At 34.4% G+C, this 11234-nt stretch overlaps 1 protein-coding gene across 1 annotated transcript; it reads left to right on the plus strand.

The window, feature by feature from the left end:
* Positions 1-3027: 3027 nt before the first annotated feature.
* Positions 3028-10731, plus strand: LOC124363351 (hexamerin-like; the record flags this gene model as incomplete). Its single annotated transcript, XM_046818600.1, is given in 10 exon segments — positions 3028-3266; positions 5564-5694; positions 6409-6564; positions 7589-7766; positions 7924-8249; positions 8251-8325; positions 8665-8823; positions 9458-9640; positions 9780-10224; positions 10682-10731. Coding segments are annotated over 10 exon segments (1758 nt in total), but the record flags the coding sequence as incomplete, so codon positions are not given.
* Positions 10732-11234: the final 503 nt, after the last annotated feature.

An 11234-nucleotide genomic window follows, 5' to 3' on the forward strand; every position in this document is an offset into this window, starting at 1 on the left:
GTGGTGAAATTGCAAAGTGTTTTCTAACACAATTACCTCATATTAAAATCATTTTCAACCCCTTGAAAATCTTACAACCCTTGCAAACAACCCCTAAATTGAAAAAATCACAAAAAAATACTTTGGTATGACATAAAAAGATGTAAGTATAGAGTAAGTAACATTTTATATTCTCTATAATAATTATCAAATTTGTAATCCCCTTTCAACCCTTGAAAACTACCTCTTGATAAAAAAAATTTAAAAAAAAATATTTTTATAAAATGGAGAGGATTTAAATATTATTCCACACTCTCGAAAATGATTATCATATTCTTAAGCTTGTCTACCCTTAAAACTACCCCTAAATTAAAACAGTAAATATATATAAATTACGTATTTAAAAATAATTTAAATTTAGAATAAAAAAAATTGCCATTTATTGAGTAAAATATTTACAAATTATATAAAATTCACTCAAATGTGTTATATATATACATATTTAAGAACGTTTGGTATGTATTCATGCCTACGTTTCCAAAATATATGAGCCATATTATGTATATATATATATATATATATATATATATATATATATATATACATTAAAATAGTTTTGGGTCTCTACTATACTGCGTACTTTCACATTGCTCCAAATGTTCACACTCCGAAATTTTCAGTTACTAAGTAGAAAAAAATATGATTTTTGGACCATAACTCCTTCAATTTTCATGCTATCAAAATTTATAAAAAACCCATTATAAAGGTAATTAAGAGAGCATAACATCCTTCATTGCAATATAAGTAAAAACCTTTTTCTCAAACGGTGAAGGGTTAAAGGGCTTAAGCTCTCTTAAAAGAGAGCTTGGCTGTGATTGCGCTGCCACGCACTCTTTAAACAACCATATCTCCGTCAAATTTTTGTTTGACAGAAAAAACAAAAAAAGGAAATTGTTTTTTTCAGAAAAATACCTAAACTTTTTATTCCAACACTTTTATACGTATCTGTCGTCATTTTTAAGATATTATGAAAAACGGTGGTTTTTTTTTATTTTAAATTTTTATTTTAATTGTGACTTTTTTGAAAAATATATGTCGTTGAAGCAGCCAAACTGATACAATCTATCAAAAATCTTCATAATAATGTTAATTCTAGGCGGAATACGATTAATTTTAATTTTGGTGGAAATGGCACTTATGAAACCCATTGATTAAAAGAAAAAACATTAGATGCTCCTCTTATTTGCGATACAGCTCACTTATTTTACGTGCAAAAGACTTTTAATAATTTTAAAGCTTATTTCAAGCACTACAAACCCTTTTTTATTAGAATGCCTAAAATGCATATGCTCGCCGCTAGATGGCATTGACCAGATCGATTAAATGTCAGACAAAATAAAAAACGGATTTGATCTTTAATATCTAGCTTATTATTGCACTTAGAATACTTTATAAAAGAACCTAATTGTTCATTTTTTACCTGCTACAAATTTTGTTTTTTAATTAAAATTTTCGATAAAACGTATATTTTTTGGAGATATTTGCAAAAAAAACGATAAAAGACGTGAAAAATGCGAATTTTCAATTGCCAATAACTTGAAAATTATTGGATTTTTCGAAAAACGTTATAGATGATATTTTGCTTAAAATTAGGCCTTCTATCGATACCCGAGGTTATTAAAAAAATAATTCACTCCCGAGAAGGGTTGACAACCACCCCCCAGGGTGGTTGCGGAGTTCAAATCATTTTCACTTTTGAATTTAAGGGTAAGATGAACCTAATTCCAAAATTATAATGCAATTCGGTTCACAGTACAAAAATTCGGAGCAATGATGCTTCAATGACTGCACTAACACTCCAAAATCAAAAACTACTTACAAATGAAAAATTAATTAAAAAAAACATTTTCCTGTGGACCAAATTGTGAATCTAAACCATTCTCGAATTCCATTGAAAACACACACAAAACTTCATCAAAATCGGTCCAGTCGTTTAGGAGGAGTTCAGTCACTTACACACGAACACAATAAATAAATATATATATATATATATATATATATATATATATTTATTGATGTTTTGAGCAAGGGATCATCGGGAAGTGGACAGCACAGAACAACAAGCAAGAGGGCGGAAAAATGGACTGTGAATCATGAATTATGTATGGAACAGGAAGCCACTAGAATCAGATTAAACTAGCGAAAGAGTCAGAAAGACCCTAGGTGGTCCGGATGAACATGATTGTAAGTTCATCACCGAGTAAAATAATAAAATATATTCACTTTGATGAGAAACATGATTGTAAGTTCATCACCGAGTAAAATAATAAAATATATTCACTACCAATGTGACAATCCTTTGAATTTGCATCCTTCCTAGTATTTTATTTATTTGTATTGTGTTGATTGTTTAAGCTTCCCCAGCTCTTAGGACTCAAGCCATTTAAACAAAATTCTATGGCCTGTACCACTTAGATGTGCATAAATGCTTTTCATGAAGCAAATTAGTGCACAAAGAGCACTAATTTGAGCACAAATTAAAGCAAAAGCATAAAACTGTTAATATAAATAAAACACTAACCAGTGATTCAAGGAGTAAAAAATTGTGTACATTCACTGAGACTAATTGGTTTATTGCAGTTATGTCGAATAACGACTTTTATTTGTTATAACATTACAAAGTGGATCAGTAATTTTATTTAAGAGATAGAATTTACAATTGTGTTGGTGCAATCAAAAAAGCAGCAGTGCAATTCGTTAGTTCTCGGAAATTATTTTGTAATAGCTGTAAACTCGAGGTAATTTTACAAAAGCAAGCTCTTCTAAATTCTATTCCAAGTCGCGAATTGCCAGTAGGCATCCAACTAACGTATATTTGATCAAATTTTAGTCTATCCTAATTTTACCAAATGTACTTTTTTTCCTTTGTTCGCAGAACATTTTAAAAAACTGTAAAACTACTTTTATGAATAAGAAATCGTTGGATAGATATCGTTTTTTAAATGTTACTAATAAAATGAGAAAAGAAGGCACAAAGTTATATCAGCACCGAGCTATAATTGGGGGTTTTGCAATAAGATTAATCGCAACTGTCTACCATAACCTCTCCAACACGGAGGTGAATGAACACCAGGGCAGTTTTTGTGGAGGTGCCAGGCCAGGGGTTACGCGATACACTGATACCGGCGTGTATATAGAGGGCCGTGGTGGTCAGGACGGTACTGTTCACACCATGAAGGTAACAGCCCTGCTTCTGTGTGCCTTGGGGCTCACTTACGCCAACCCAGGTAAGGTAATCTGCTCTTTTAGTGGATTTACAGATTTTAGTTTTATGGTCTTATAATATTATATGCCTTTAGTCGGATTATGCCATATAATTCCAGTCGTATCCGTATTCAAGACAAATTTTTGTGACCAAAACCAAATTTCCTGTTGCCTTTAGATACAAAAATGTAAATAAAATAATAGGTAATTTGTCCCTTTTTGTTCTTTTATGAACTAAGAATGACAGTCCACATTTATACTCGTAATGTGTAATTGACTTTTATACTGTTACTTCTACTTTTAGTTCGTGAAATCTTTTTCCATTCAGAAAACTAGAATAATGTATGAACGTGCAATAAAGATCTTTCAGAACAAAAATAACTTTTCGAACTATTAAAATCTTTAAAAAACTAATTAAATTTATGAAGGGGACTCAATTAATTTAGCTCAAATTAATATGGAGAAGGAATTGTGCTTATTTGGCTTACAAGACGAACAAATTGCAGTTATCATTTTACATAGTCTATCATTATACAGATTTAGCGACGCTGGTTTATGTTTTATTATCTTTAATTTGATGGGTCCAAATATGAAGTTGTTGATTGAAAAATTAATGTCCGTAATTTTGTGAATAGAGACACAAGAAGAATTCTAGTAAATGTCCACTAAAGCTTTTGATTTTACTTGTACAGTTCTAAAAGTTAATGGGATGGAGGATAATGCCGTCTCAAGTGGTCCAAAATGTGTTTGTTAAACATTAACCGTGGTGGGAACGAGGGGAGAAATTATTGCAGAACTCAAAAACGCACATTTAATCATTAGTTATCCATAATTCCTTTAAATCCCTTAAAATCAATAAAGTGTTATTTCCATTCCAAACCTTAAGGTACCTATATTAGCTATTCCGTGAACTGTGATTTGCACATTTTCAGGAACTAATGAAAAAGTATTTACCTCAGAAACTATTAATTCCACAATCAATCTTTTCTATTTGTTTTGTCTAACATATTTCGTTTTCTTGCAAAAGTGCTGAATGTGAATATCAGCTATATACAAGACTGGTGAGATATTTACTAAGGAAAGTTGTTCCACTGCAAGTATTTTGATGGAAGTTTCATTTTTATGCTGAACTCATTCAGTTTCAACGAATCTAAAATAACAACTACCTCGTAATGAGGTGAATACAAAGTTATTTCTAGTAACTTTGATGATAGGGGAAAAAGTTACATCGTTAAGATCGTCTCAGCAAGCTAACAACATTACTGATTGGTTTCATGCACTTATCAGTATCTTTGTGGGCATTTACTTGTATGCTTATACAGAAATATTCTTTTATGAAACAATTGTTGATTTAATGATTTTTTATAATTTTGTACAATTTGTTTATCATGAAATTAACGTTCGTAATTTTACTTATCTAGTGATGATAAACGAACAGAATCAAACAGAAGTGTTAAGACTAGGTGTTAGACAAAACAAAATAACAAGAGAAATTCGATGTTTTCAACCTATTCCAGAATAAAATACTAAAGTTAAAATTAATAGCATAGTTTACTATTAGAAAAGAACTTTACACATGTAAATTCTTATTTGGCTTTCCACCAAAAATACCAAATTATTCTTATTTATGCCAGAAATACCAAACCGTCTCAATATGAGTGCAAAATCCTATGAGTACACAAAAACAAAATGAAATTACAATTCTATTATTTACCAATTAATAAAAGTAACAAAATCGTTTTCCTGCCAGAAATACCAAAAGATTAAGAAGTAATCGTTAGTAAACGATTTTTATTGCAACTCTGCAATTAATTAACAAGTAATCGTTTTACTTAACTGACTACAAGGCTATTACCTGCTCTACAATTACTACACACACTGAAGAGTTTGCGGACAAAGTTCGTTTTTTTAACATGTAAGTTTTTCCAGTTGACACTGCGTTGAACCATCGCTAATACAAATAAATTTCTACAAGATTTCAAGATCTGATGTTTAGGTAATAACATGTTTCCTGAAGATAACTCAACAGCGTCGCTGAAATATTTCAAGAATCTAATTTGTAAGAGATATTTTACTGTGGTGTGAACCGAAAATTTATACGTTAGTTTTGAAACAAGCCATTTAAGCCAAAGAATTAGGATTAAATTATATTCAAAATGTAAATATATTTTTTATTTCATTAGACTTGAGATATAATAATTATTGTTTTGAGTATTTATTAACTAATGTTACTACTAATTTACTGTACTCTATAAAAGTGTAAGTTTAATAAATAACTTCAGAAAGTAACTGAAAAACCAATGTTTGCCAACCTTTTCAGTTGACCCCAAGTTGGGGGAGAAGCAGCAGAACCTGTTGCAGCTGTTTGTGAATGCTCCACAGCCCAACTACAATCAGCAGCAACAGCAACTCGGCAACAGCTTCGACCTCTACAACGTCAACAACTTCAATGTAAGAGCTCACACCAGTCACGTATCAGACCGCAGTTTGACAACTTGAATTGGGACGCTACAACAAATTAAAACTTCTATGACAGTTCTTAACTTTTTCATTTCAAAACTAAACTTGTTAAAGCTGAACATTTAGCACTTCATTTGGTACATTACAAACATGTTGCTTCCACAATTCACTGGATTTTTCGTTTTTATTCTAACAGGCCGCAGTTTGACAACTTGAATTCGGACGCTACAAGAAATTTAAACTTCTATGGTTGTTCTTGACTTTTCATTCCAAAACTAAACTTATGAAAGAACATTTATTCTTAATTTGGTATATTAAACCGAATGTTGCTTCTAGAATTCACTGGATGTTTCGTTTTAATTTCTGCACGACAACATTACTAAAAAGCGTGTTAAATCATGTTTGTGAAATATTAATATACAGTCAGTGACCTTTTATAAATATTTACAGCAGTTAAAGAATTTAACAACTGTGTGAGTTATAATTACGTTTTAATGCATAGGTAATTGTGTGATGTTAAATTTTACTCCTCAGAAACGTACATATTGTTATAAATTTTTACTGGTCAAAAATTATCAAGATAATAAGAAATTAAAACACAATTTTTAGTTGATGGTGCAAAAGTACTAATCCAGAAAGTAGTGTATATTGTATTTTATAAGATGTATCAATAAGTTTCATATCGCCTAATTCTTGTTCCACCAGAATGATTACGCCGTAAAGCAGTTCCAGTACGCATACAAGCAGGGTCTGCTGCCCCGTGGACAAGTCTTCAACTACAACAACCCCAACCATCTGCAACAGGCCATCCAACTGTTTGATGTCTTCTACTTCGCCAAGGACTACAACACCTTCTACCAGGTATCCATATTAGGATTAAAAATACATCTCTTATTTGTGTAATGGTCAATAAAATGTATTTATATGCGAATATTCAAAGATGATTGCTCAAAAACATAAATTCGACTAGGCTATATTATTAAGCACAATAACTTTTGTTCGAGATGTTGTCACACCCTCAGCTTAATTTCAGTTGTGGAGCTGAAATTTTCTTCACTGTTAATATTTAATTGCGTATGTTTGTTTTGTGCGCAAATAATACCACACCCCTAATAGAAGTAATCTTTGATCCATACGGGAGATGTGTGCCTACTGGAAGTCAGCTAAGTTGCCTACTTTTCATTTCTCCCCTCACTTCCACATCTACTGACATCACACTTCCGGCATCATCATGTTTTTTCCGCCTCAGATTGTTTACAGAATGGATCCGCTAGAGTGAACTATAGTCGCACTGTTTTCGACTGCCTCAAATTTCAACATAAGATTACCAGTTTGCTAATCACCTAAGATTGATATTACTGGTCCCTGACAATGCTTCGGTTCTATGCACATGCTCACTCTTTGGTTATATCTCAGTACGCAGAAACATCATTAAATTTTTTAAATGTTGATTTTCATAACAAATCTCGTTTACTGCTTGTGCTTTGTGTTCATTATACTTATATGACAAATGATGGAAATGATGAGTAGTTCGAGTACTAGCCTCCAGAATGCCCAGCAGTTTTAGAAGATCTAGCAATTCTCGATGTTCTTGTAGTTTATCCTACGTAAATTTGATATTCGCGTATATAAAACACATTTCTAAATGTGTTCCTTGGTATGTGTTATAACTTTAATCATTTTCCATAACATAAATAAATTATCAGTAAAATTAGTAGAACATTTTAAATTGTTATATAGTTTACCAAATTAAAACATAAATACATATATTTAATTCTCAATAGACTGTGGAATATGGATTGATAAGAAAGTACCTCTCATGGGTTAAGTAAGTACACTAGTAATGTTCTATTTTGAGGTAATGAGAACATTTTTCTGCTTCCAGGCCGCTTGCTGGGCTCGAGACCGCGTCAACGAGGGTCAGTTTGTCTACGCTCTGAGTGTCGCCATTGTAAAGCGTCAAGACACCCAGGGCGTAGTCTTGCCTCCCCAGTCCGAGGTCTACCCCCAGCTGTACATCAACACCAGGGCTATCCAGCAGGCACAGTACTACAAGCAGCAAGGTAAGCAGGGTTGAGAAGTCGGGAGAAAAAAACACAATCACCTTAAAAATAACTGTCTTGGCTTTTGAAGATGCTGCTTGAATTTCCCTTTGCTTTCTACAAGATTAAGAGTTCAATAACTAACAATTACCTACAAATTTATTGAATCTTTCTACAGGTCAGAAGCAGGTTTATGTCCAGTCAAACAACACCAACAACTACTACTACTACCAGCAGCAGAAGCAGCAGCAACAACAACAGCAGGACCAACAGCCCTTCCAGTACCAAGAGCAGTACCAGAACTACCAGTACTACGAACAGCAGTACCAGAACCAGTACGACTACGAGGGCCGCGTCGCTTACTTTACTGAGGATGTCAACTTGAACCAGCAGTATGCCTACCAGCAGATCTACTACCCTGCCTGGTTCAACAGCCAGAAGTACGGACAGAAGACACAGTACCAGAATGGCGAGGCTTTCTACTACTACCTGCAGCAGGTCCTGGCTCGCTACAACCTTGAGAGATACGCCAACAACTTGCCCACCGTGCAACCCTTCCAGTTCTACCAGAAACATCCAGGTACTTTACAGATTACTTTGTTTTCGATATTGAATTTCATTGCAGGAGTAAAAATAGAAACTGTAGTAAAAATTAAATAAATATATATATATTTATTTATTTATTTATTTATTTATATATTTATGTTGTACCTTGTAATCTTTGTTACTTGTTGAAAATATTTTATACATTGCGAAAGTTGAATGACGATTAAAGACCAGAGAAAATTACAGAACATTGTATAGTTCTACAAATAGTTCTCTGCGGAAAAGTCAGTCAGATGTATTCTAAAATACTGTACACTATTTTTTTAGTAACTTTATTTGGAATGAATAAAATCTAATTTTCTGTTATGTACAGCCCGGATACAACCCACAACTCCAGTACCACAACGGTCACGCTGTGCCAGCTCGCCCCAACAACGTTGATTACAAGAACGCCAACGCTTTCTACTACCAGCAGCTGCAGAACCTGGACAGGCGCTTTGCTGACGCCGTTGACAGTCGCCAGGTCAAGAACGTGAGTAAAATATTTATAATACACTAAAAAGGTACTTAAGAGGATAAATATTGTGACTGTAATCATACAAACACTCTTTGTTGTGATAACAAAGTGGCTAATTTAAACATGATCACAAAAACTGCTACTTCACTAAGAATTATCGTAAGCAACAAATCACTAACATATCTGAAGAAATAATGAACTTTGGTAGCAAGCGGATATCTCATTCGTTACTCTGATTTGTCAGTGTTATCAGCCATATCTATCTAGTATACACCTTATTGTTCATTAATCTATAAAAACTGGCAGTAATACTTAAAATTAATTTCTTCCTAAAAAGATACTCACACATTTCAACCACTCCACTAATATTAGAAAACCAAGGTCTAAAGAAAAATTATAAGATAATGAAGCAAGTCGGTACAATATTAGGTTGATAATGATATTAAGCCTGCAAGCCTCTAAGATCTCTTCTATCCAACTTACATAACCTTTCATGCACTGGCGTACCACTGACTTATCACACACATTCATCCTTCAATTGCTTTTTACATGATAACCTATTTCTTTGAAAAGATGAGGTGTCTGTACTCTATGCACAACGGTTATAGTTTATTTATAATCTTTTAAAAATCTGATTGCACTTTTATAGGAAAATGGAGGCAAGCAGGCTCTGAACTCTGACAATGGAGTTGAGGTTTTGGGCAACTTAGTGCAAGCTAACGAATACTCTGCCAACAACTTCTACTATGCCGCCTACAACGGTCTCTACGGATACTTTGATGTCTTCAGGAAATTTGTTGGAAGCATCGTTGAACCCTACTACCAGTACCAGGTAATAAGTGCAGAAATCAGTAGGGTATAAGATAAGAAAGAGCTTAATCTAAAAGGAAAAGCTTTATAGGTTATTCGCATATATTCATTGTAAAGAAACTCCAACAATATTTATAAAACCTCGTGTGTTATTGTTTTAGTCTGCTCCCGGAGCAGTCGAGACAAACTCTGCTGCCCTGAGGGATCCCGTCTTCTACCAGTTTATCGCTCGTGTCGTCTACTACTTCCAAGCTTTCAAGAACCAACTCACACCCTACAAGCAGGAGCAGCTCGAGTACCCCGGAGTCCAGGTCCAGTCTGTGAATGTGGACAAGCTAGTGACTTACCTGGATGAGGCTGAGGTAGAGCTGTACAATGCTATTACCTACCAGCAGGGTGAACAGGCCGAGACCTACCAGTACAAGGCCCGTCAGCCACAACTCAACTACAAGCCCTTCAACTACAACATCCAGCTGACCAGCGACAAGGACAGTGACGCTGTTGTGCGAGTCTTCTTCGGCCCTCAGTACGATGTACAGGGCCGTCCCTTCAACCTGGAACAGGCTAGGCAGTACTTTGTTGAGGTCGACCGTTTTGTTACCAATCGTAAGTTTGAATGAAGCTTTACGCAAAAAGATATTTTAAGATTTCTTACTAAATTGCTTATTCTTAAGAATGCCAAGGCATTCATCCACTTTAATCAAGAATTGTTTGTTTTTCTTTTTTGAAGATTTGCCTTCAGAAATATCCATCTTGTCCAAAAGCCTTAAATATGTTGTCCATCAAATGTACTAACTTTCCTGATAATTTTTTGCATAAATTTCTTTATTGAATCAGATGATAAAATTTTCGAGTTAGCTGAACCAAAAATATCATCAAAATTTGTAGGACAACATAAAAGTCAAAGATGTCACCTCTCAGTTATTGTTATACAGTATCTTGTTTTAAAACACTTAAAATGTGTCCTTAATAAAGCACAAAAACGATGAAATGTTACTCTCTGATTATCTTGACAGAAAAACTGCATTGGCATCTTGGACTATGAAGTATTCTTGTGTTACAGTGAGGAACGGTCAGAACCAAATCCAACGCAACTCTAAGCAGTCCTCCCCCCCCCCCACCCCCCCCCCCCCCCACCCCCCCCCCCCCCCACCCCCCCCCCCCCCCACCCCCCCCCCCCCCCACCCCCCCCCCCCCCCACCCCCCCCCATCTGTCTGTATGTCTATTTGTAGGCACGATATTTAAAAACTAACTAATCCATATACATTGCATTTTCCTTGAATCTTCATTTGAATATAGACATGAATAAGTTCTGGGAGTGCCAACCATGAGATTTGGCTGAACGTTGTTGAAGCATATCTCTTTTGCTTGCCGGGAGATGTAGTAATGTCTTTACCGTATTTCCGGCTTGCTTTTGTGGGTACATTACTCCTTACTCAGCGACATTTTATTGATAAAAAAAGGTAATTCACACAATGTGTTAGGGTGGCCCTGTGGAGCATTGCCGCCCCTTGCATTGCTGTGGTGAACTTCTATATTTTCAGTACAGTGATGTACGTAAAAAAACAACTTAGATGAATTTGTCATCAGGGAAAATATAGTCATAATACACGTG

This window comes from Homalodisca vitripennis, chromosome 5 (assembly GCF_021130785.1).
Source record: "Homalodisca vitripennis isolate AUS2020 chromosome 5, UT_GWSS_2.1, whole genome shotgun sequence".
NCBI classification, from domain to species: Eukaryota; Metazoa; Arthropoda; class Insecta; order Hemiptera; family Cicadellidae; genus Homalodisca; species Homalodisca vitripennis.